The sequence below is a fragment of the Diaporthe citri genome (assembly GCF_014595645.1).
Source record: "Diaporthe citri strain NFHF-8-4 chromosome Unknown scaffold_7, whole genome shotgun sequence".
Taxonomy (NCBI): domain Eukaryota; kingdom Fungi; phylum Ascomycota; class Sordariomycetes; order Diaporthales; family Diaporthaceae; genus Diaporthe; species Diaporthe citri.
Window position 1 is genome coordinate 2959705 of NW_025064852.1, and position 27443 is coordinate 2987147.

A 27443-nucleotide genomic window follows, 5' to 3' on the forward strand; every position below is an offset into this window, starting at 1 on the left:
TGGCAGCCCTAGCAGACTGGTAGGCTGACATGTCGCTAGCGGGCTGCTGCTGCTTGTATGTAGACTACTTCACATGCCGAAGGAGCAGGGACTACGGACTGAGAGGCTGTAGTCTTGATTACGAATTCACGCAGAGTAGTAGTGGTAATACCGTAGTCGTGGTATGATTAGTCCACTCATATTGGCTTTACGTGATTGTCTCCCGAGGGTTGCGTGTCGTTGAATCTGCAGCATGTTATTTCAGGAAAGTGTGGATATGGCGAGGTACAAGCTCGGCCAGCTGCAGGTCAGGTTACCCATGGCTGTTGCTATTGTTGTTGCACAGGAGTCAGTTATCATTACTGTCTACTGATGGCCGCGAGTGAGTGCGGGAGTTAAGAGATACAGACTGCCAGCGGTCAGCAGACAGGGACACAATTATTCACCCAAGCTGCCGCTGCATATAAGCATACGTTTACCATACTGGGACGAGATAGTGATCTGACCATTGGACCATTAGACTATGCAGACTAGGTAGTCCACAGCTGATAGAGTTCAGGCGAACACAGAGAGAGAGAGAGAGACACAGGGAGAGAGAGAAGGGATGCTCGGTCGCGGGCCGTCGACAACGTTGCAACCTTGACCCAGGTCCTGCTCATAAAGTGGCCCACTGGCTTGGGATCCACGAGGCGCGGGCAGCTCTCGACCACGATACCACCAGGCTGACAGGGTGAGGACCGTGAGGTTTTGGTTTTGTCCTCATGTGAAGGCGCCGCAAGCCGGCAACCAAGCAAGCAAGACATTGTCAGCAGTAGTCTACCCAGTAGTCCTGGACTGTCAAAAGATTGATTGGCCCCGTCGTATCCCATCCGAGATGTGCCCCGGCAGGCCTGCACCCGCCCGGAGCAAAACGTGGGAGCCAGAGTTAGGACGGCCTGGACGGCCTGGACGGACATGCATTTTCAGCTGGGTTGGAGCTGGCGGGACCCATCCCAGTGGCTCAGCCGCCCAATCCGATCCGTTACCCACCCTTGCCCAGCCAGCCCAGCCAGCCCAGCCAGTCCATGCCCTGGTCGTCCTAGCGCCCCCGGACCTCCTTTCCCTCTTTTCCCCTGCACCACCGCCGCCGCCCTGCCAGCCAGCCTCTCTGCCTGCCTGCCTGCTGCTTCTGCCCAGTTCCTGCTCCAGCCCCAGCAAAACTCGCAATCTCCAAGCGAACTGACGACGTCCTTTCCGACCTCCCGCTCCCGCACCCTCAGAACTCAATTCTCTGGCGACTTGCACACACGCTCACCCTCACACACTCAACACACCACACCAACACATCGACGACCACGACGACCTCCCACCCCTCTTCCGACCGGCTCCTCCTCCCCCAGACAAGCCAAGCTCGCGTACACAACAGCCCTGCGCCAGACGCGACCGCCCCCTTAGACCTTGTAGCCTGTCCTCGACAGTACAGTCAACCCCGGCCCGTTGATTACTGCCTGACAAGCAATGCCGACGCGATTCGCCCGTCTCGTTATCCCCTAAATCCTTCCCTCGACTCGCTCCCAATCCTCCACCACCACCACACCACCACACCGCACTCACATCAACATATCACGCCTTGCCTTGCTTGAGGACGTCACCAACATCCATCGACTCCTCGGGTAGGGCGAGCAAACCGCAGTTCAGCATTCCAGACTCGCAGAACCGTCTCCCTCCGGATTTTATCTCCCTTTTCTGCAACGTCGACCAGGCAGGACCAGATTCAGACCCAGACTCCGTCCGACCCTGGGCCTGATCCTCAACTACCCGCCTCTCCTTCCCAAACCCCTTCGGCTTTGCCGACCATCATCGCTCATTTAGTATACTGTTCTCGACGCCGAACACCTCCCCCGTACGAGATGCCATCGTTCCTCAATGACCACAACTCGCCAATTCACTTCCAGAACGCCGGAGTCGTCCACCTGAACGGCCCCAGCCACTACGAGGAGGGAATCCCAAACATCGACGTCAAGGTCAATGGACACGTCCCACACTCGGTCAACTCGCACGTCTCAAATGATAGTTTCGACGGCAGCTCCTCCCATTCCACGCACACCTCCGAGTCGTCGGACGCCTACCACATGAACGGCAACGACACCCGGACCTCGACTATGAGCACAACCAATGGCCACAATGGAGCCATTGAAGGGGAGGATCACGACTGGAAGACAAATGGCTTCGTCCGTGGGGATGCCCCCCAGAAGCCCCTGTCCAACCGTGCCCCCATCACCATCTCCCCGCCAGACCGAGCCGCTCCCCCGCGACCACAAATGCCCAATGGCACGGCTGATCGCACCTCAGCCCACAGCTACGCGGAGCCCCCCTCGATAAGGACGTCAATGGCCTCCGCAACCACCGGCTCTGTCCAGCCCTCCCCGTCAGGGTTTTCGATGCAGCAGGGCCAAAGAGGGGACGCACCCGGTGCTGGCGGCGGCAGCAATGGTCTCTACGCCGACGGTGGCTCCCGTGTCCGGTCCTCGAGCCCGGCAAACCAGAGGTCCAGCCTGGACCCGAACGCTCCACCACCCCAGAGGTTCTCCTCTCCTGCCCAGATGTCGGGTAACACAAGTCTCAACTCATCGACACCCAATCTCCACCCAGCAAACCCAGGGCTGAAACACCGTCATACCCTCGAGGTACCTAGGCCCGGCCAACCCCGCGGGTCTCGTGACGGGCAAGACACTGCAGTTACCAGCGGTCGCTTCTCGCCCACCAACGTCGGGCCCAGCGGTGCTAGGAGAGCCTCCATCAACCTGGTCAGGCGCAACACCCGGTCATTGCACAGCGACTTTCCCCGTGACGAGGCTTTCCCCGACGAGGACGCCATGCGGTGGGCAGAGGCATATAGGCAGAAGAGGGCCAGCAAGAAGAAGAAGAAGGAAGAGGAGGATGACGACCGTGTGCTGGTCGGCACCAAGGTCGACGAGAAGCACGCAAACTGGGTCACCGCCTACAACATGCTGACGGGCATACGAGTCGCCGTGTCCCGCACGAATGCCAAGCTGGATCGTCCGTTGACAGATGCGGATTTTGAGGCTAAGTCCAAAACAACATTCGATATGTAAGTCTTGCCGAAGCGTGTATTTTCGGACTCCCGGGTGTGTTTGAGCTAGGTGCGTAGAGAAACAGATACTGATCGGCCCGCAATCGCAGCACCGGAAATGAGCTTGTCCCCTCTGCAAAGTACGACTTCAAGTTTAAGGACTACGCGCCTTGGGTCTTCCGACATCTGCGACAGCTGTTCCACCTAGATCCGGCCGATTACCTCATGTCCCTGACAGGAAAGTATATCCTCTCGGAGCTCGGGTCACCCGGCAAGAGTGGTAGCTTCTTCTACTTCTCCAGGGACTACAGGTTCATCATCAAGACAATCCACCACGGCGAGCACAAGTTCCTTCGTAGGATATTGAAGGAGTACTACCAGCATGTGACTGAGAACCCGAACACGCTGCTCTCGCAGTTCTACGGTCTCCATCGGGTCAAGACGCCGTGGGGAAGGAAGATCCACTTCGTCGTCATGAACAACCTGTTCCCGCCACACCGGGATATCCACACCACTTTCGACCTGAAGGGATCTACCATTGGCAGGGACTACAGGGAGGAAGACTTGGAGAAGAACCCCCGGGCCACCTTGAAGGACCTGAACTGGCTGAGGCGTCAGAGGCACCTGGAGCTCGGCATCCAGAAGAAGCGGCTCTTTATGGAGCAGCTGCAGAAAGATGTCAAGCTGATGCAGAAGCTGCACATAATGGACTACTCTCTTCTGATCGGCGTGCACGACACCCGCAAGGGCAACGAGGAGAACCTGCGGGCCCAAAACCTCCAGGTTTTCAGCCCCGGCGGCGCGCAGGGTTCCGAGGACCCTAACCAGGTGCTGATGCGTACGCCTTCGAAGCTCGAGAATCAGCGCCGCGCCGCCCAGATGCGGCAGCTGATCAAGTCGGAGCGGCCGGTGCCCATGGGACAGAGCATGTCTGGCATGCCCGATGTCCTGGAGGACTCTGTCGCCAACGCAAAGTCTGATTCCTTGTTCTACTCGGATGATGGTGGCATGCGGGCCACCCACGAGGACAACATGCCAGGTGAAGAGATCTATTACTTGGGAGTGATTGACTGCCTGACCCATGTAAGTCGAAAAAGCGAGCTGCCTTTTCTCTGAGGGGACTCAATACTGACTTGACTCTAGTACGGTGTAATCAAAAAGATCGAACACTTCTGGAAAGGACTTTCAAGCGACCGCACGCAGATTTCCGCCTTGCCACCAGAGCAGTATGGTGATCGGTTCCTCAACTTCATGTCCGGGATAACCATGTCTCCCGAGGAGGCACAACGGGAGGCCGAGGAGAAACAGAATGCCGAGGCCGTGGCTGCCGCCGAGAAGTCAAAACAGCGTGTGCCAAGCTGGAACAGTGCAGGCCGCAGGTCTACGAGTAATAACATCCCGGCAGCCCCAACCCACGAGCCTCCTGCGCCACCGGGCCGTGGCTCTGGAGCCATCTCACCTCAGGCAGAGGAGACGATGCGGAGAGCAGAGCACGTTGCGTCCAAGGCGGAGAAGCATGGCCATACCGAGCAGGGGGTTCCGGAGCGGGTCATCAAGACGACTGGCTCGGCCAGCGGCGGCATCTTCCCCTCCATAGCGGCTGCTACAGCTCCGTCCCTGATGGCCACCAACAACCCGATTGCGAACAACCATGACGGAGCGAACCAGGCTATTTTGCCAATCGTGGAGGAGCCTAGCGACGGATCTACCAACGGCGAGCATGACCACAGCGCAAGCAGGGCAAATAATATTACTGCAGGCCATGACGAGCGACCATGGACACCGGCAAGGGACGGTCAGGACCGCAACAGTTCCAGCTCCGGCAACCCGGCGCTTTCGAACATGCGTGAGCCCTCCAGGGCACCACCAACTCCGCCTAAGACGAGTGGTAGCATGGTAGGCAATGGCAGCGCATTTGGCCACGGGAAGCGACTCACCAAGCCAGAGAGCGCCGACAGCGGGATTGGTGTTCACGAGATGATGGGCCGGGCGAGAAGCGGGAGCCAGGTGTCGAAATACTCCGACAAGGCCGGCGTAAAGGGGCAGATGAGCCGGGAAAGCTTGGATAAGGCTCTGCCACCGCTGCCTGGCGTCAACGGGCCGGCGTAAAGAACCATCCAGGGAGGGACGAGCGCCTAGGATGGAAGCAAAGAGTCTCTGGTCCTGCGGGGCCAGAACAGGCGAAGAGAATGTGGCAACGACCAGAGGAGGGGTGGATAATGAGGAAGAGACATCCGAGGCAACAGAACCCTTTTTTCCCCTCTGCGGGAGGGGGCCGATTTTTGTTTATTCGCGCAAAGAACGATATGATACCACTACAGCATCGAAAGCATCGAATCCAAACCTTTCTTGTCAATACTCTTTTCTTCTCCATTTCCTCTCCCTGACTCTCGACCGCCTATTCTCATCTTCTTTTACCACTTCAATTCTTCTACTTTGTTTATCGACTGACACGCCCACCCGAGTCGGACCGATCCAGATCATTTTTCTTTTGTTCCTGCGTTCAATTGGCCAGGTTGCGTTTAAATGCTGTTTGCTGTCTTGTTTTTGCCGGAGTTTCCTGTGAAAGGTTTAGATGGGCACAGAGAGAGAGAGAGAGAGAGAGAGAGCAGAAGCTCTGGGCTGTTTTTGCTCCTTTACTGGGGTGAAACGAGGAAGATAGTGAAGGCGACCTGGTCCCCCCAACGAATGGATGTAAAAACAACATCAACACCAACAACCAAATTTTTGAAATGAAGACCAAATGGGCTGCAGTCTCCTTTTCCCTTTTTCTTTTTGGTTTCATACTCTCATGAACACGCCGGAAGAGAAAAGCAATACAGAATGGGCTTTCCCCCCTAATTCCTCCTCGACCCCAGGCCACGGAGATGCGCTGAATGAGGGAGGTATTTGGATGACTGGTTTGCATGCTGGGGGGCATTGTATATAGCTTCAATGATACCTCATAGACTAACATTGGATGACAATCGAGATTGGGGCTCTGTTTCTTCTATAGTTCATTGGTTCTTGGGGGGATTCCAGCAGGTATGGTTGGAATGTGGTCCCGTTTCAACGACTGACTAGCATATATGGTGATTCCTGAGTAGTATTTACGCATCGAATCTTCTCCTCTGAATACTGAGCGACACTTGAGGCCAGTGCGCAGATGGAGGCTATTTGAGAGTAGAATGGTTTCCTGGTATTATAATCTTTTGCCCGCCCACCCCTGAACGCCCTGATCCATCGGAAAGCAACGTGGATTGGTATGCCTCCTTCACGTACTTGCTTTCTCCTTCTTTTATACACACATGTGATATGTACACACACAAACACGGCAGCCTTCAAGTACGGCACGAATTGTCCCTTCCACCTTCGGAGCTCATGTGAGTCCCATCATGACCCGGCCGGCCCGGTCTGTATCTGCACGTTCTGCGCGCCCTGCGCCTGGAGCTGCGCCAGCCTCTGCTTCTTATTGTGCTCTGCCACGCGCCACTTCTTGAAGTATGTCACCTGTATGTTCCGGGGGAAACAAACCCCAACAGTCAGCCAACCGAATCAATCATCCGGCCCTTCCCACCGTGCCGTGTGTCCTCGTTCTCGATGTTTTGCTTACCCACTCGGAGGCACAGTCCCTCTCGAAGGCGGTCGACTCGCCGCCGCACTGCTTCGCCGCCGCCTTGTCGTCCTTGATGGCGTCCAGGATGCTGTTGCGGTCCAGGCAGGCGAAGTAGGCGTCGCGGCTCTCCCAGCACCGCTTGCGCTCCGTTCGCGTGGGGGCCACGGCGCCGCTGCGGACCTCGTCGGCTCGCTTGTCCGTCGAGGACTTCCAGAAATCTGTGAGGCCCATTTTCTTTGCTTCGCAGAGTGATATGATGCCCTGGTACGGCATGCGATTGGGGCGTTGGAGACTGGAGGGTGGTTCGACCGGAAGGGCGGGTTCGAGGTGGGATGGATGATGCACTCACTCCCACTCACTTGAGGGACGATGGACCATTCGCTGAAGAGAGCTTCCCGGGCGGCAGAATTATTTGGGCGGTCAGGCCATGTCGCGGTGCGTTGGCAGGTACGTCAGTGCCGGGAGCTTGGTGCTGTGCCGTAGCGTGCCGGGGCGAGCTGCAGCCAGGGTTCCGCCTACCTCCCTGGGGCGGGCTTGGCGGAAGGCAAGCAAGGGACCACTGCGCTGGCTGGCCTGCTAGGGTGCCAGCGGGAGTGATTGCGATCACCACGCAACACATTGTCATCAATCTCGACATCCTACAGCCGCATAGACTGGTTTTGTTACTGATCCTAGAACCCCATAGAGTGGATCCTGTATTCTCACGCGAGCTTCGATATCCCAGATCGAAACACCGACTGTGCCACCACGCCACAAGAGACGCCGCGACTCTGGCCTGCTCTCTGGCTGTCTGTCCGTCTGTCTCATCAACTCGAAATGCGCCCTAGGTAGCAGGCATCCCCGACCCGTCGAACCACCCTCCATCTCCGAACAACTGCCAACTGCTCACGAGACCCGGCACATCACGTCCTCCTCCTCATCCTCCACCACCACCGCTGCCACAGAACCTACCAGCCAAGACCACGAAGCCTGAGACGAAATGGCGAGGAGACGGAGGCCCCCACGCTCCGGCGCCCTGACGGAGCTGCCGCCGCTCCGGATCCTGGGCCAGATCGCCGCGCTGCAGGCCCTGTACTACTTCGCCGCCCTGGTTCTGATGCTCTTCACGGCGCTCGTGTCCGGGCGCGGCTTCTCGCTCGACCTGGTGCTCGGCTGGTCGGCCGTCAGGGGGGACACGACGCAGGGCTGGCTCAACGCATTCATGTGGATCCTGGACGGGGGGTTGTTCATGTAAGCTTTTGTTGTTGTGTTGTGTCCGCAGTCCGGGGTGAATATATTCAAGGAGGGAATGGAGTGTCCTCGTGCGAGCTTGTCTCTTCTTGTTTTGCTGACTTCACTCCCTGCGCAGGGCCGTCGCCATGGTCATGATCGTCATCCGCTCCAAGCTCGTCCTCGACTTCGGCCTCACCACCCACTTCATCCACCTCGTCGTCGTCTCCCTGTACACCGGCCAGGTGCCGCGCAACGTCTTCTGGTGGGTCGCCATGGCCGTCTCCAGCGCCGTGGGCGTCTCCCTCGGCGTCTGGGGTTGCCAGTACCGGGAGCTGAGGCCCGTCTTCTTTGGGGGTGGGGGTATCGGCGGCGGTGGCGGCTCGAGTGCCAACAACAACAATAATAATAATATGAACGGCAGTGCGGCCGGTGGTGGCGAGGGCGGCAGCCAGGCGGCAGACGGCGATGAGGAGCAGGGGTTCTCGAGGGGAAGAGGACGAGGGAGGGGAAGGGACGGCGCGGGAGAGTATGAGATGGTCAAGCTGAATGGGGCACCATGACGTGCGCTTGTCAGCCAGTGAATGCGATTTATCACTTCCGAGGACGGACCCTGGGGCATCCTGGCGGGAACAACTGTTGGGAAACCTGGCTGGCCGGCTGGCGATGGCGTTGTTTGGACCTTGACGATACTGCATAGACCGGCGTTTGGATTACATGGGCTAGATCACGACTTAGCAGGCCAGAGATGGACTTTGATGAATGCAAGATGCTATTGTAGTCGCAGATATGCCAGCGACTTGGTCCGTCTAGAGTGATATGCCCACCTGATGCCCAAAAGCTCCTATTCCTCGTCTACCATAGTTTCTCCAGAAAGAAATTCACCAGGGCCGAGACAAGCGACAGGGGCGTAAATGTTTGGAAGACGGGGTCACGTAATAGAACAAAGCACACGACGGTTCAGTCGACGCGGACAAGACCCCACGGCCTGTATGAGAGAGATATGAGAGAGGTCAGGAGAGGGGGCCGGTTCTGCGTTTCGACACTCTCAGCATACCTGTGCACTTGAAGTCACTTTGACCCAAAACTAGGACGGAGGTACTGTATCCTGAGTGTGAAACGAAGAGCTCGAAGCTGCAATGATGCAATGCCAGTTCTAAGTAGATGTATGTACAATGTGCTGGCTATAGTTGTCCCTTCAAACGATTCTTAGTGGAGTGGACGTCCATTACTTCTAATTCGTTAGATATCTAGCTAGGCAACAGACCCCATCCCTTCAAGAGTCTTGGTAAGGCACTCTAGAATCATACGTCAACGAAGCTTGAGTAATTCTTTATTGCATACCTAAGCAGTACTTATGGCCCTGAGAATCACACCAAGGGACCTGGATCACGTAGCCCTTCCAATATGTGCCGCATAGATTGGGGTGACATAATTTGCTTGAGGCTTATAGTATGCCTCTTGATCTGAGGAGCGGGCATGCCTCTCGTAACCAAAACTCTGTGGCCCTGTCGTCTCAACGATGGAATCCTCCAGCAGCTCCAACTCGTCGTTGCTGATGTGTGCGGCGGCGGATCTTGGCTGACTTGAGACCATGGTGGCAGTCGCGTGAGTGGAGAAAACATCTGTGAATCCATGCCACCGGTCGCGTGGCCCTTTCTTTCTATTCGAATTGAAGCGTCGCCCGATTGTTAGATACCCAGAAGGGCTATAGGAGCCTTGGGCAGTGTCCTTCTTTCCCTTGGCCCGACGGATCAAGGAAACAACTGCAGGTATTGATGCGCTTACCTTTTTACTAATATTAGCAGCCATTTGTAGGGGGGTAACGATTGAGGGGGGAGGGAAGCCAGGAGAGAATAGAATCGGCGAACACATACTATCGAGACGTTGATTTCTGCTACGGACAGAATAGCCATTTCAACATAACCGTCTAGATGGGCATGATGTTAATTACTTACAAACCCAAACAATCTTGGAGAGGCTGAGGGTTTACATGTGAAGTTCGCGTCCATGGCCTGAAAGAAGACTGTGAAGCGGGCAATGCTGATGCCTGTGACAACGAAGCCGGCCAGAAAGATGAAAGCAATTACTAGCTTCTTCCTGACAGTCATTTGGAGTTTCCAACTGTGATAAGATGGTTATCAAAACATTCAATTATTTCGGCGGCAGGAGGCCGAGGCCATTGAGACTTGCATTTGTGTTGTCGGCAAGAGTGTGATGGTGCCGTCAACGATGATGTTGATGACATTTAAGGCGTATATCTCGCTATTCATATCGATGCAAGTACCACTATGCTCTGTTTGCCACCTGTGAAAATAGTAGGCGAAAGGCTTGCAAGAGGCCAGTGTTGCTATGAGGAATGCGGCCCCATAGCTAGTTGACAAGGCCAGGAGGGTATATGCCCAGATCCAGGAGTTGAAAATGCGAAGGTATTGTAGCAAAATGGACATCTTCAACAGAGAAACCTCAAGAATGTACATGAGCTCAGTGGCGAGATGATACTGGGAGCGGATCTTGTGAGTATCACGGACGAAACCACGGACGAAACCACGGACGAAACCACGGGTGACAGGGCGACGTGCCTACCTCGAGGATTGTGATGATCTGATACTCCTCCAGCATCCAAATGTCTTTGCCAAAACCATAATGGACCAATAAGTGGAAAGTAGTGATGGATGGTATCTGGATAGCAAGCAGGATGATGATCGTCCAGTCATCCCAGCCCAGGCGGCCGCCGAAATAGGGAGCTCGTGAGACGAGACGAAGGATGACGGAGGTGAAGGCAAATGAGAACAAAATCCATATGGCGACAATCAAGCGTCGTGATTCATCTCGAACAGGTGCGTCACACAATACTGCGGTGTATCTGCGTACGTGGAGTCGATCAATCGTTGGACAATTCTCCTGTAGGCAGGGTGTTATAGCGGCGGATATAGATGCTGCGTGGAGGCAAATGCAGGTGGTGTTGGTTGCTGAGCATGGCGAACTGGAAACACCATCCGCAAAACATGGGGCCTGCCATCGGGCGGTGGTCAGCAGATGATTTGGATACTGGCTGGTGAGTAAGGACACACTGCACAGGAAGGCAGCTGATCAGAGCCGGCATCCAATGTCCTCGACTGGACGCTGTCGTTAGGAGGACGTGAGAAAGCGCAAGCTGTGCCCCAGGTAGCTGCCACAAGACCAAATGATCTTAATCTCATGTCTTCGATGTTGTGAGATAGTCGGTCGAGGATCCGGTCAGAAGTTTACAACAGGACGTAAATGAGGGACAAGCTAAGAACTTCCGATTTCTGCAGCACGATCTTCTGTGTCAGCATTATGCAGAGGCGGAAACATTGGATAAACAGTTATAAGTGAAGTAAGCAAAGGCATGTGTGAGTGTTGCACATCTATTGGATGCCACAGCGTAATCCCTCACAGGGACATTCCGAACAATCGGGCCGTTGGTCAGGGACTACGGTTCTCCAAAGCTCCGAAGGCTTGTACGTGACGTCTGAGAATGTCCGGTGGTACCAGATATAGGCTATTAATAGTTCTCCAGCTGAAAATATGCATGTGGAGTGAGGCTACACCGAGGGAGCTGAACTTAATTCTTCATAGCGCCCGGGCACCTCTACTAGTAATGCGGTCGACTTCCAGCCCGCCAATGTCGTAATGGCGCTACATGTCTTGGAGTTAGGCGCCGAATTGGTACTTCTCGCCAGGCTTGCGTAGTTGTCTTTGTTGAGATCATGTCTACGGGGTGAGGAAGGCCGTGATTACTTGCCAAGAAATGCGGCGGAGGCAGTCGCTGTAAGCAATTCCCCCACAAGCTCAGCAGCCTCTCACATTTGTGCAAGATGGCCTTGTATGATGGAAGATCCTGCCAGATTTGAGGCAATGAGCCATGCGCTTATCGAAAACGGGATGGTTCAGCTACACAGGCATGGCATGACTTGAATACCACATGGTCCTTTGAAGAGCCCCAGCCAATGTTTACCCGTGTATCAGCAACAGCAAAATGGATAGAAACCTGACTATGAACGGTACTTACTAGCAGTCCAATCCGAATCTTTCAGGATTATTATTCAGATTTCAGGCGGACTTTGCAACATGGTATGTGTGCCCGTCTCACCTGAGCAGAAGGAAATCGTGGAACACATCCTTTTTTCACAGCCCTTTCCCCACGGGCTTTGCCGGCTTTTTCTTGGAAGGCTTTTTCAACACGTAACGATCAAAATCAGTCAACTTTATTCGATCTGTCTTCTCCCGATTCATACCATTTGTTTCTTAAAATGGCTGGGATTGCTCACTCGTATTACCTTCATTGTCGATGTCGAGGGGCATTTTAGGCTCCGGGTTCAATTGCGGGAACAGCAGCTACTGTATGACGGCTGAAATCGAGAACGTGTTGATCAATATGCTGAGAATGAAACGCACTTTGCGCCCTCAGAACTCGTAATGAGTTACAGATAAATGTGTAGTATTGTTTTTGTCTTCCCCGGTGCGTCATGCCGAGCAAATGGTTGTATGAACGCACCGGTTAACGACTCTCGGCCCCAAAAATTGAACGATGCTGCCAATGTCGTCCTAACTCTCGCCTCGCTCAAAAATCGTCCGACGGGATTCTCAATACATTATGCGTATATCTGAGCTTCTATGTGAGTAGATGGCCCAGCAGTCTAGATAGTATGGAAAGCTATATAGAGGCGCGCTCCATTTTTTCGCTGGCTAATCCCGGCTTAGCAAGATGGCGCGATCTCGCACCATCCGGTCGGCCGAAGGATGAAGGTTCACCTGCCTTACCTATTCTGACATGCAGGGAGCCGTAGGTATTCAGCGGAGTTCCGGGCTGCTGAGTGAGTAGATACCCGTCTGAGAAAATTAAGATCGGGGTTGTAACGCAGGGTTGGTATACTGTACATGGCCCCGGTCACAGCAGCCTGAGAGCGTACGGCAGCCAACCACGCCCGCCCATCTCGCTTGCAGGTAGTTCACCTCAACTCGACTCGTTTCATTTCCAGCGTGATTCTCTTTCGGACAATTGTCTGTGCTGCGCTTCAGCTCTTACAGACTGACACACAACCGCGGCCAAGATGCCCGTCAAGCGCGTCGCAGTCGTCGGCGCCGGCCCCTCGGGCGCCATCGCAGTAGACGCCCTGGCACAGGAGAAGGCGTTCGATGTGATCAGGGTGTTCGAGCGCCGCGAAGGCCCGGGCGGCTGCTGGTAAGCCCAAGCACTCACCTGCTGCTCAACCCCTCGCCACCACCTTTTTCTTCCTCGCTCACGTCCTACGCAGGATTGGCGACACGAAGCCCCCGCCGCCCCTGACCAACCTCGCGGCTCTGGCCCGGCGCGAGGGTGACCCGCCCGTGCCCATCCCGGAGACGCTCCCGGCCAAGACCCTCAGGCCGGCCCAGCCGCGGTTTGCCGAGTCGTCAATCTACCCGTACCTCGAGACCAACGTCGACGACGTGGCCATGAGCTACACGGGCGGCAGCGCCGAGGACATCCCCGCCGAGCGCAGCGAGTGGTCCGTCAGCAGGCACGGCGCCGACACACCGTTCCGGCACTGGAGGGTTCTAAGGCGCTACGTCGAGGGCCTATGGGCGCGCAACGGCTACGCAGGGCTCGTCTCCTATGACACCGCCGTCGAGAGGGCTGTTAAGGTCGGTGGGGAGTGGGAGGTCACGCTGCGGCGGGAGGGCGAGGACGGCAAGGACGAGTGGTGGGTTGAGAAGTTCGGTGCTGTCGTCGTGGCGTCCGGGCATTTCAATGTGCCGTGGGTGCCTGCCATCGAAGGGCTGGAGGAATTCGAGTCGTCGCGCCCCGGGAGCGTGCTCCACAGCAAGATGTACAGGGGGCGCGACGACTTCAGAGGCAAGGTGAGTGGATCCGCGGCGGACCGGGCACTGTTGCTACCCCCTGAGGCATAAAAGTCCCTCAAGCTGACGAGCCGACAGCGAGTGGTGGTGGTAGGCGCCTCCGTATCAGGCGCAGACATCGCATACGACCTGGCATCGGGCAAAGCCACGAAGGACGTTCACGCCGTCGTGATCGGCCACAACTTCAACACGTACTTTGGCGACGAGGCCTTCAACCACCCGCGGATAAAGAAGCAGCCCTCGATATCGCGCGTCGACGCCGGCACCCGGACGGTCCACCTCGTGGACGGCACCGCCATCCCGGACGTCGACCACCTCATCTTCGGCACGGGCTACAGCTGGAGCCTGCCCTTCCTCCCGCAGGTGCCCACGCGCAACAACCGAGTCCCTGGGCTGTACCAGCATGTCGTCTGGCAGCAGGACCCGACGCTGCTGTTCGTCGGTGCTGTTGGGGCCGGGCTGACGTTCAAGATCTTTGAGTGGCAGGCTGTCTACGCCGCACGCCTGCTCGCGGGTAGGGGGACGTTGCCCAGCGTTGAGGAGATGCGCGCGTGGGAGGCCAGGAGGGTGGAGGAGAAGGGTGATGGGCCCAAGTTCCTGATGGTCTACCCTGACTTTGAGGAGTACTTTGAAAAGGTGCGGGAGCTCGCTGGGGAGCCAGTTGATGGGGTGGGCAGGGAGCTGCCAAAATATGACAGGAGGTGGTTCCAGCTGTTCATGGATGGCCATGAGCTGAGGAAGGCCATGTGGAAGAGGCTCAATCAGCAGGCAAGGGCTGAGCTTGAGGCCGGTGGTGATGGTGCTGCAGTGGAGAGTCGTTTGTGAGCTTTGGCATTCTAGTCACTTGCACTGTTTGCCAACCATCGTTTGCTATACTTAGAGAAGGTGTAGATAGCATTTGGACATAGACAGAAGTCTGTAGATTAGAGGTGACAGAAGTTTAATTGCTCAAGCCGTAACAAGTACTACCGGTGTCAAGCAGGTAGTAGGTGTCCGTACCGTGCCTCAAAACGGTGCTGTGTACACCTGACAGGTGAACAAGTATATAGGGTGTCAATGTGTGAATCATTTAAAAACAGTGCATGACACAGAAATGATTCTGAACGGCATTCAGCCTTTCCATATTCCTACCTTGGTTTCAGGTAGTCTCGTGTCGATTTCCGCCTGTGCCGTCCCAGACGGGCTAGTCAGCCGCCCGCCTCTAATCCACCCACGCCTTACCACCACTCTGTGATACTCCGTAACGTTCGGTATATAAACCCTCTCGACCACCCCTTTAGCCCTATAAACACCAAGGTTTGGTCGTTTCTCCCAGGAATCATTCAACTTTACGCAACTATTACCACGCAGCCAGCATAATGGCTACGCGCACGCGAAATAAGGGGCCTGCTCCCTAGCAGCCTTCAACCCAATTGCTAGCAGCCATGCCGCCCAGCTGCTAAAGTTTAGCACTTAAGGCAATCGCGGACATCATTACTCTTGCTGCTCCCTCTTCTTTTCCCTCTTCTTCTCCCTTTCCTTCCCCCTCTCCTTCTCCCTTTCCTTCTCCCTTTCCTTCTCCCTTTCCTTCTTCCTTCTTATTCTTATCTTTTTATCCTACTAATATATATTATATATATTCTAGCAATTGCTTTTACTCTTTCTTAAGCTTTATTACTTATTTTTATTAAATATTTTTATACTTAATTATAGCATTATATAAAATTATTAAAAAGTTTTTTAATAAAAATAAAAAATAAGAATCTTAATAATATTAAAAGAATATTAATAATTTTATAATTTTAAATAAACTTAAACTATTATGGGCTAGCCTTGGGTTATCTGCCGTAAGGTGTTCAAATGGGGTTTATATTCAGAGTGCAAAGGAAAAGGTTTACTCTTCATCTGCACCTACGCCAAAGCTTATTCTTATAAGGCCAAAGCCCATTAATTAATTATAATAGGTAAAGCCTAAACTATAATATATCCTCCTTTTCTAAATTCTTATAATAAGCCCTAAAGAATAGCTATATAATAAAAAATAAAGAATATTATAATTTAATTATAAATTAAATATTATTTTTTACTTAGCTATTTAATTATACCTTAGCGCCTTTTAATTATGCTAAAGGCCTAGCTTATTATTTATAATTAATACGCCTTAGCCCTTATAATTTAATATACTAGCTAAAGTAAGCTAATAAAAGATAATTATTTAAATATAAGTTAATAGCTAAATTAATAGCATTCCTATAATTCTTTAATGCAAACTTTTTATATAAGCTTCTTTATTTAAAATCTTAAAATTATAAATTTATTATATAATTTATAATTAATTAATGCTTAATTATAAGCAATTTATTTTATTAATAAGAATTTCCTAAATTTTAAGCATTTTTATAATATTAAATTAGCTAATATATAGTTAATTTACTTTAAACTTAAGTTAATGCTAAGTTAATATTGCTTTTAAGCCTTATCTTATAAAAAAAATTTTATACCTCCTTAAATAAACTCCTTTTCCTTATTAGCCTTAATTAATAAAAGCTGCACTTTTATTTTCTTATAATAATTAAAGCAATTATACTTATAATAATTAAGTTAATTATATATAAAATACTTAACTTTACTTATTAAAATTATTATAATATTAATATTTATTACTTTGCCATTTTAAGATTAAATATTATCCTTCTTTATTATAATGTTAAAAATATCCTTATATTATTATAAGGTAAAATAAAAAGCCTTAAATATATTTAATTATTCCTTATAATTAAGCTATTAATTATTAATAATATTTTATACTTATTTAGCTAACTTTAAGCCTTTATTATATAAGTTAATTAATTAAATTAAATAAGAAATTCTGTTATCTCCTCTTTATAATGCTATTATAGCGTAATTAAGCTAAGCTTAACACATCTTTACTTAAAAGGGTCCTTAAGCATAAAGCAAACCTTTTTTAAAAAGTTCTTTAGCTACCTTTTAAATATCTTTATAAAATTAATATAAAGCAAAAATTAATTATAAAAAGTTTTTAGCTAATTAAATATATAAAAGAATTAAGCCTCTTTAATGCTAATTGCTTCTTTATTTACTGCAAACTTAGCCCTTATCTCTATTAACTAAGTTGCTAAGTATTCCTAAGATAAGAGTTCCTTTAAATAAGGAAAGGCTTAACAAGCTACCATTATTCTTTCTAAATCTCATTATACCAGGTTTTATATAATTATATTATAAATTTATAATATAAAAAGACTTTAAATATATATTATAAGCTAACCTTAGGTTATTTATTATAAGATATTTAAATAAAGTTTATATTTAAAGTATAAAGGAAAAGGTTTACTTCTTATTTACATCCATGCTAAAGCCTATTCTTATAGGGCTAAAGCTTACTAACTAATCACAATGAGCAAAGCCCAAACCGTAACATAAACTTAAAATTAAGCAAAGTTATTAATATATATTTAACTTATAAAAATAATATATAATTTTAATAAATTTTACTTATTTTTCTTTTTTTATTAATTCTTTTTTAATATATATAATTTTATTAATATAATAATAATTATTTATTAAGCATAAAGGGTTATTAAAGTTAAAATAAAGGTTTTTTAATTATAATTATAAGCATTAAGGTTATTATAAAACTATTTCTTGCTTTTTTAAGCTTAGCTTAAAGGGGGCTTAAAGTTTTTTTAATAGCCCTTTAATTATTATAATTATAAGAAATTATTATAATTATATTTCCCTTAAGGAAGTAATATTCTTATAACTTTATATTAAATTTATATTATCTTTATTATTATAATTATTATATTATATTCTTTTAACTTTTTATTTATTTTATAATATTTTTATTAAGACTTTTATTAAATAATATCTTTATAGCTTTTTATTTATTTTATACTCTTTTTATTTAAGTTTTTATTAAGGTTTTTTATTTTAAATAATAATTTCTTTTAAGGCTTTTTTTAATTTATTTATATAAGCTTTAATAACTTATTATTAAAATTTATATAGCTAATTTAAAAGTATATAAACTTAATTAATAAAGCTAAAAAGCTTATTATTACTTATTTTAATTTATAATTTTTTTTCTTTTTAATAATATTATAAATTCTTAATTATTATTACTTTTTATATATAGTTTATAATATTTTTTAACTTTCTTTATTATTTTTATTTTTCTTAATATTATTAATATTATTAATATTATTATTATTATAACTTTTAATAATAAAAGCTTTATATTAAGTAATTTTAATAACTTTTTATTTAATAAAGCTTTTAAGTATAATATTAAAGTTAAGTTTAAGAATTATAAATAGCCTTATACTTTTAATATAACTATTTTAAGTTTATTTTTTCTTTTTAATACTTTTTACTTTAAGCTACTTAAGTAATAAAGCTTAAAAAGTAGCTTATTATACTTTTAATTAAGTTTAATCCTTAATTCTTCTTCTTATATTTACTTTAATCTTAAGAATATATAAAGTTTAAGTTTAAATTTAATTAATAATAATAATAATTACCTTTTAAAAATCCTTATTTTTATAACTTTTAAGTTTAATAAAAAGATTAATATTATAATATTCTTTAATAAAGAACTTATTTCTTATATATATTAATCTTAATTTTTCTTTTTAACTCTTATTTAATTAAATAAAAATACTTTAAGCTTTTAAAGTATTCTTACTTAAGCTTTAATAATTTTTTAAATATTATATATAACTTATATTTATATTAATATTATATAATAATTTATAAATATAAAGTAGCTATATATATTTAACTTTTAATATAATTTTCTTTAATTCTTTTTTAAAATAATATTTTAATAAAAGTATTTTATTATACTTTACTTATATTTTATAATTTCCTTATAAGTTCTTTTTTAATAATAAATATTTTTTATAATACTTTATATTTTAATTATTAAAGTTTTATATAAGTTTTAATTATTAACTTATATATTTTATATAATATTTATATATATATATATTTTTAAAAAATATAACTTTAAAGCTTTTTTAATTAAGTTATTAATATTATATTACTTCTTTATTTTTAATATCTTTTATTATAATTATTATATAAAAAAGTATTATTTTCTTTATATTATAATAAGAAAGTTTTATACTTTTTATTTATTTATTTAGCTAAGTTTATTATATAAGTGTGGGAATAGTATGTATGGGCATTACGTGCAGCGTGCTCATGCAATGGGTGCGCTGCAGGCAATGCATAAATTATAAGGTTTAAATTAATTTTATTAATAGCAGCTACTAATTAATGCTAGCTAGCTATTAGCTAGTAATTATATGCTTTATATATAAATCATTATAGCTAGCTTATAATTAAATAAGGAAAGGCTATAGCTTTGCTATAACTTATTCTTTATATTATAGCTAAATTAATTATATACTTTATTTATTTATTATTAATTATATAAAAGCTAAATTAATATTAATTAATGCTTATTTAATAAGTATAAATAATTAAGTATTAAAAAAATAAATTTTATTTTTTAAAAGCTTATTTACTTATAATAATTTTATTAAAAGACTTTATATAATAATAATAATATTATAAGCCGCTAAAAAACTTAATTAAGCATTAAAAATTAATTTATAATAATAATATTTAATTTTTAATTATATTTATTAATATAAATTATTAATAATAATATTTAATTTTTAATTATATTTATTAATATAAATTATTAATAATAATAATTATAAAAAGCCTTAATTAAAAAGCTTTTTTTAATATACCCTTAAGTAATTATAACCTTTTTTAATTATTAAAAGCCTTTTTATAATATTTTTAATTATTAGCTAAATTAATAATAAGCTTTATTTAATTTTATTTAATTTATAATAAATATTTAACTTTTAAGTAAAATTAATTAATTTATAGCAAATACTTAACTTTTAATTATATTACCCTTATACTCTTAACCCTCCTTATAATACCCTTAAGAAGCCCTTACTTAGCACCCTTAAGAAGCCCTTGCTTAGCACCCTTAAGAAGCCCTTGCTTAGCACCTTTAAGAAGCTCTTGCTTAATACTTATAAAAAGCCTTTAAATAGCAATTTTAAAAAGCCCTTGCTTAATACCTTTAAGAAGCCCTTTTTTATAATTAATACCCCTTAAAGTACTTACTTAACGCCCCTAAGCCTTTTAATCCTTTAAAAAAAAACCTAAACACTTAATAAAGCACAAGGCACTTAAATACTTTAAAGTATTAGCAAATAATATTTCTTTTAAGCAATTTACATATTTAATTAATACGCTTAATTAAATACTTTAAAGTATTAATTAGCAAAAAAGAAAATAAGCAATTAATATAATTATTTTATTTGCTTAATTAACTTAAAATTATTAAGGGGAATAATTAAGATTTATTATAAGTTTAATTATATAAGTAACTTAATTAAACCTTTAAAATATTTACTTTTTAATAATAATTAATATTTAATTAATAAGCATAACCTTTTCTTTTTTTAATGCTTTTTTTATTAATGCCCTTTAATAAAATTTTAAGTATAAATTGCTTTAAAGTTAATAAAGGTTAATTTATTAAGCAATAATAGCATTTAAGCGCTATTATTTATAAGTAAATAGTTTAAGAGTTAATTATTAATTTATAAGCATAATATAAGAATATTCTTCCCTTTTCTTTTGCCTTATAATTAATTATTATAAGATTTACTTAATAATAATAACTTTTATATTAATAATAACCCCTTTCTTTAATAAAGAAAAGGTAATTAATATAATTAAAAGCTTTAAGGATTATTTAAGCTATAATAAAAATCTTTTTAATAAATTTTAATATAAATTTTATAAATAAATAAAGAAATGCTTTTAAATAATTAATTAAAGGCTTTTTTATAAGCTTAAATAAATACTTTATTATTATAATATATATATAAGATATAATTATATATTAATAATAAAGGCATTAATTATTTTAACTTAATTAAATAATTAAGAATTGCTTTAATAATCTTAAAAAGAGTTTATAATAATAATCTTTTATTTATAATTAAAAGCATATAAATATTAATAAAAGCTTTTAAAGGAAAAGAAGCCTAAGTTAATTAAAATAAAGCTAATTATTATAAAGTAACCTTTTCTTTTTTTTATTAATTATAACCTCCTTATTAATTAGCAATGCTTTTAATGCAAGCCTTATAATAATAATCTTTTTTATAATAATAATAATAACCTTTTCCTTATTAAGAAATATAATAATAATAATTATTATTAGCTTAAGTTTAATTTATTCCTTAAGCACCTTAGCTAACTTAATAATAAAAAGAAAAAAGCTATTAAAATAATAATTAATTAATGAAAGCATAATATTTAAATATTTTAAAGTTTTAAAATATTAATAATTAAATAATTTAATTAAGTAATTTAAGCATTTAAAGTATTTAAATATATTTATATTTAAATATTTATATTTAACTTATTAAAGTAATAGCTATAAGGTATTTAATATATTATAACCCTTTAAAGGATAAAATATTTATATTAATTAAGTAATTTAATTAGCTAAGCAATGATTTAAAAGAAAAGCATAATTTTAAAGTATATATATATATATATATATATAAAATTATTAATATAAAAATAATATATATAAGCATTATATATAATATGCTTATATAATAAGTATATTATAAGTAATATATAAATTTAAAGATATAAGGTTTAAACTAATCTTATTAATAATAGCTACTAGCTAATGCCAGCTGGCTGCTAGCTAGCGGTTATATACCCCGTGCATAAACCACCATAGCTAGCCTATAGCTAAATAAAGGAAGGCTGCAGCTTTGCTATAACCTACCCTTTACACCATAACTAAATTAATTACATACTTTATTTATTTATTACCAACCATATAAAAGCTAAACTAATAATAAGAAAATCCTTTAATTATTAATAATATTTTTAACCTTTATTTTATATAAGTAATTTTATTTAATCTTTATATAAATATATTATTTATTATATTATTATTATAATTTTAAAGATTTATAAAGTTATAAATATAATTAACCTTAACTTTTATAAAGCTTTTAAATAATAACCTTAATAAATTAAAAGCTTATAAGAAAATTATTTTAAACTTAAATTATAAATATAATAATAATTAACTTTATATAACTTAAATTATTAATATAAGATTTATATATAACTTTTTTATATAGCTTTTATTAATTATTTTTTAAAAAATTAAAATTATAAAGGCTTTACTTTTTTAATTATTAATTTTAATAAATTTATTAACTTTATAATTAATTAACTTTATTAATAATATAATTATAAATATATTATAATTAATAATTTTAAATAACTTATTTAACTTATATTAAAATATATTTTAAGTTTATACTTTTAATTAAAGCTTTTTCTTTTAAAAAAATAATATTTAAAGCTTTCTTAAAAAGGTTAAAAAAGTAATAATAAAAGTATATAAGGATTAATTAAAAAGTTATATATTATTATTATAAAAGATAATATATAAAATATAAATAATATTATTAAGTATATTATTTAATTAAAATTTTAATTAATAAATATTAATTTAATAAATTTTTAAAGTATTATTAAATAAGCTTTAAAATATTCTTTTATATTACTTTTTTCTTTTTAATAAAACTTTACTTTATTAATAATTTAATAGCTATTATTAATTTTATTTATTAATTTTACTTTTATTTATTATCTTTATAATTTAATTATAAGGCTATTATTAAATATTTACTTACTTTTATAATTACTTATTTTATTTTATAACTCTTTTATTAACTTTTTATAATTAATTATTCTTATTTTATAAGCTTTTTATTAATTTTTATAATTATTTATTCTTATTTTAAAAATTTTTATTAATTTCTTAATAATAACTTATTTATTTTATAAGCCTTTTATTTATTTTATATTAACATTTTATTTATTTTATAAGCTTTTTATTTACTTTTTATTAAAACCTTTTTACTTTTTATATTTTATTTCTTATATTTTTTTATATATTTCTATTATTTTTATTATAAATATTTTATTTTTTTTATTTATAAGTTTATATTTTATAAGTTATTTTTTTTTTTTTATTAAATAATAAGTAAATTTTTTACTTTTTTATAATTTTAAATTACTTTTAATTTTTATTTTAAGCTTTTATTTTTTAAGTTAAAAAATATCTTATATTTTAATAAAAAAAAAATCTTTTAAATTTTTTAAATTTTAAAGTTTTAATAAGTTTATATAAAAAGTATTATAAATTTAAAAATACTTCTTTAATAATATAAAGTAATATATTTATATACTTTATTTTATTATAACTTAAAATAATTTAACCCTTTTTAATATTAATTTTTTATTTTTTAATAATAAATATTTTATTAAAAATATTACTTATTGTTTAATTAAAAAATTTTAAAGTTTATATTTTAAGTTATAAGTTTTTATATAAGCTTTAATAATTCTTTTTTAATTTTTTTATAACTTTTTTAAAATATCTTTAATTTTTTTAACTTTTTTAAAATAATTAATACCTTTTTTTAAATATATTATTTATAATAAGCTAAGTTTCTTATAATATATTAAATAATAATTTATAATTATAAAATATATAAAATAATAATATTTTAATTATAATATTAATTATAAAGTTATATATAAAATATATAATTATTAATAATTAAAGTTAATTTTAAGTATTATTAAAAATAAATATTTAAAAGTATTACTTTAAAGTTTAATTTATTTTTTTAATTTAATTATTTCTTTTATAATAATATATAATATATATTAAGTTTTAATTTTATTAAGTTAATATAAATAATATTAAAACTTATTAATAAAGATTATATTTTAATATATTATAATTTCTTTTAATAAATTAAATTAATATTTAATTTTTTAATAAAATAATATAATTAATTTAGCTATATTTATTATAATATTTATTATAAAAAAAAGCTTATCTTTATAAATTAATTAATAATAATTAAAATTAAATTTACTTTAATATTATTTATTATTATTAATAAAAAACTTATAATAAAGTTTATTATAAGTTTTTTTATTAATCTTTTAAATATTAAAAGTAAAATAAATATATTATAAGAATAATAATATAAAGTAAATATATATTAATATATTATATAAAAATATATATAATTTATTATAAAGGCCTTTAAACTTAATTAAATAAAATATTATTTAATTAAGTTAAGTTTTAAATATAAGTTTAATTTTAATAATTATTTAATAATTTATTATAATTAACTTAAATTAAATTTTATTTTAAAGCTTTTTAATTTAATATATATATATAATTCTTATAATATAAAAGAGTTTTATAAACTTTATATTTATTTTTAATTAAATTAAATTTTTAATTCTTAAGTAATTTAATTTTTTAAATTATTTTTATAAATATTTTATTAATTTATTAAGCTTTATAAATTAATTTTATTAATAAAAATATAAAATTTATAATATATTATATTAATATTAAAAGTATATATTTAAGCTTAAACTTTAATAATAAATTATTTTTAAATAAAACTTATAAAGTTAAGCTAATTTATTATTAATAAAAAGCTATTTTTTAGCTTTTTTTATACTTTAATACCTTAAATTATAATATTATACTTAAGCTTTAATTAATTTTTAAAGTTAATTTATAAACTAGCTTATATAATTATAATTATCTTTAATTTTAAGATTAATATTTAAAATAAGTTTAATAAATTATTATTTTTTATATACTTAAATTACTTTAAAAAGTTATTAATTAAGTTAATTTTATTTAATTAATATTTAATTATAAAATTAAATCTTTTTAAATATATAAGCTATTAAACTTACTTTTATATTAATTCTTTTTATATTATAAAGCTTTAAAGATTATTATAATTTAGAAAAATTATAATAAGCTTTTATATACTTTTAAAATATTAATTTTAATATTTAAAGCTTTTAATAATAATATTAAGCTCTTTATTATAATAATTTAATTTACTTTTATATTAATAAACTTTTATAATTAAAATATTATAAAGTATTAAATTACCTTATTTTTAATATAATATTATTAAGAAATTATAAAGGCTTAAGCTTAATTTAATATATTATATTTAATTCTTATAAGTAAGATAAAGTTATAATATTAAAATAAAAATACTTTTTAAAATTAAAACTTAAGAAATATAAATACTTTTTTTATTTTTTTATACTTTAAAAATAATAAATTTATTTTACTTAATTTTTAATCCTTTTTTATTCCTTTTAAAAAATATATTAAGAATTATAATATTCTTAAATATCTTTTAATAAAATATTAATAAAAATTATAAAATCCTTAAAAAACTTAAATAGTTTAATAAGTTTTTAATAATAATTATTCTTTAATTATTTTAACTTAATTAATATTTATTTAAATTTTATTTTATATTATTACAAAACTTAAAAACTTAACTTATATTTAAAAAGAGAAATACTTTTTTATTAATATATAACTTAGCTATTATAAGTTAATTAATAATAATTTAAAAATATTTTTTATATTTCTTTTTATTTTAAAAGAAAATTAAAATAATATTTAAATAAATAATAATATAAATATTAATATAATGTTTTAAAATCTTTATAATATATAATTAAAATATAGCTAAAGTATTAATTAATTTAAAAAGAAAACTTAAAATTTATAATAATTATAATATATATAAAATATAATCTTTTATTTATTACCTTTTTAAATATAAATTTAATAATATATATTTATTAAATTAAATTTAAAAAAAATATTATATTTTTAATAAATAATTTAAAATATTAAAGATTAAAAAAATAATAATTCTTTATAATAATTTTATTTAATTCTTAATAATTTATATATAAATAAAAAGTATTATTCTTTTTAAATATAAATAAGATTAAAGCCCTTATTAAGCTCTTATTAAGGATAATTTATTTTAATCTTAATGCTTTTTTAAGCTATTTTCTTAAAACTTTTAACTTTTCTTTAAAAAATAAATATAAAAAAAGAAAACAAACATTATACTTAATAAAAGTTTAATAATATAATTAATAATTATGGGAATAATACGTATGGGCATTACGTGTAGCGTGCCTATGTAGTGGGTGCGCTGCAGGTAATGCATAGATTTGGAGGTGCAAGGTTTAAATTAATCTTATTAATAGCAGCTATTAGTTAATGCTAGCTGGCTATTAATTAGCGGTTATATGCCTTGTATATAAATTATTATAGCTAGCTTATAATTAAATAAAGAAAGGCTATAGCTTTGCTATAATTTAATCTTTATATTATAGCTAATTTAAATATAACTAGTTTATTATTAATTAATATATATTAACTTAGTTAATATTAATTAATGCTTGCTTAATAAGCATAAATAATTAGGTATTAAAGAGATAAATTTCATTTCTTAAAAGCTTGTTTGCTTATAATAATTCCGTTAAGGGACTTTATATTAATAATGATGCTATAAGCTATTAAAAAGCTTAATTAAGCATTAAAAACTAGTTTATAACAACAATACCTGATTTTTAATTGCATTTATTAATATAAATTATTAATAATAATAATTATAAAAAACCTTAATTAAAAAGCCTTTCTTAATATACCTTTAAGTAATTATAACCTTTCTTAATTATTAAAAGCCCTTTTATAATACCTTTAATTATTAAATAAGCTAATAATAAGCTTTATTTAATTTTATTTAATTTATAATAAATGCTTAACTTTTAAGTAAGATTAATTAATTTATAATAAATGCTTAACTTTTAATTATATTATCCTTATATTCTTAGTTTTCCTTGCAATACCTTTAATTATTAATGCCTTTACCTATAATTAATATATTAAAAAGCCCTCTTTGCAATACCCTTAAGAAGCCCTTGCTTAGCACTTTTAAGAAGCCTTTGCTTAATACTCTTAAGAAGCCCTTGCTTAGCATCCTTAAGAAGTCTTTATTTATAATTAACGCCCCTTAGGGTACTTATATAATATCCCTAAAGCTTATAACTCTTTAAAAACCCCCTAAGTATTTAATAAAATGCAAGGTACTTTAAATGCTTTAAAGTATTAATAAATAATATTTCTTTTAATTAATTTGTATATTTAATTAATATATTTAATTAAATACTTTAAAAAGTATTAATAAAAGTAAGCAATTAATATAATTATCTTATTTACTTAATTAGCTTAAAATCATTAAAAGAAATAATTAAAATTTATTATAAGTTTAATTATATAAATAATTTAATTAAACTTTTAAGATATTTAGGCCGCATAGCGCATTAATCATGCATCTAGCTTTTCTCCACAGAGGGCATAAGTTTAAACCCTGCCGCGGCCGCCAAAACCTTTTTTAGGAATTTTCCCCTTAACTACGTTATGGCGAATTACAACCTACCTACCCGCAACCCCCCTAGCTAAAAAGGGGCTCATGCCTAGAGCCTTAAAAACCCTATTAAAGCCAACAAAAATAAACACCCAAAGAAAACCCTAGGCCCTTAAAACCTTAAGCCAATAACGCCCTAAAATACACCCTATAATATAACCCTTTTATAAAGGGTTTTTAAATTAATTAATAAATAAGCCTTATTATAAATCTTAATTAGCTTTATTAAAAGCCTTATATTAATAAAGGCAGCTTTGCAACCCTATATTAAAGCAGCTAT

At 37.4% G+C, this 27443-nt stretch overlaps 5 protein-coding genes across 5 annotated transcripts; 3 read left to right on the plus strand and 2 right to left on the minus strand.

Moving 5' to 3' along the window:
* Positions 1 to 1868: 1868 nt before the first annotated feature.
* Positions 1869 to 5161, plus strand: INS49_013992 (uncharacterized protein; the record flags this gene model as incomplete). The annotated part of the gene is made up of 3 exons (XM_043174684.1): positions 1869 to 3070; positions 3163 to 4135; positions 4196 to 5161. The coding sequence occupies 3 exons, from the start codon at positions 1869 to 1871 to the stop codon at positions 5159 to 5161; spliced, it is 3141 nt and encodes a 1046-aa protein (XP_043021629.1).
* Positions 5162 to 6424: 1263 nt separating this feature from the next.
* INS49_013993 (uncharacterized protein) lies at positions 6425 to 6878 on the minus strand (the record flags this gene model as incomplete). Its single annotated transcript, XM_043174685.1, has 2 exons — positions 6425 to 6541; positions 6645 to 6878. The coding sequence occupies 2 exons, from the start codon at positions 6876 to 6878 to the stop codon at positions 6425 to 6427; spliced, it is 351 nt and encodes a 116-aa protein (XP_043021630.1).
* A 748-nt stretch (positions 6879 to 7626) lies between these two features.
* Positions 7627 to 8419, plus strand: INS49_013994 (uncharacterized protein; the record flags this gene model as incomplete). Its single annotated transcript, XM_043174686.1, has 2 exons — positions 7627 to 7877; positions 7996 to 8419. The coding sequence occupies 2 exons, from the start codon at positions 7627 to 7629 to the stop codon at positions 8417 to 8419; spliced, it is 675 nt and encodes a 224-aa protein (XP_043021631.1).
* A 1229-nt stretch (positions 8420 to 9648) lies between these two features.
* Positions 9649 to 9967, minus strand: INS49_013995 (uncharacterized protein; the record flags this gene model as incomplete). Its single annotated transcript, XM_043174687.1, has 3 exons — positions 9649 to 9651; positions 9734 to 9786; positions 9850 to 9967. 3 exons carry the CDS (start codon positions 9965 to 9967, stop codon positions 9649 to 9651), a joined length of 174 nt encoding a protein of 57 aa, XP_043021632.1.
* Positions 9968 to 12934: 2967 nt separating this feature from the next.
* On the plus strand, positions 12935 to 14549 carry INS49_013996 (uncharacterized protein; the record flags this gene model as incomplete). The annotated part of the gene is made up of 3 exons (XM_043174688.1): positions 12935 to 13065; positions 13139 to 13724; positions 13803 to 14549. 3 exons carry the CDS (start codon positions 12935 to 12937, stop codon positions 14547 to 14549), a joined length of 1464 nt encoding a protein of 487 aa, XP_043021633.1.
* Positions 14550 to 27443: the final 12894 nt, after the last annotated feature.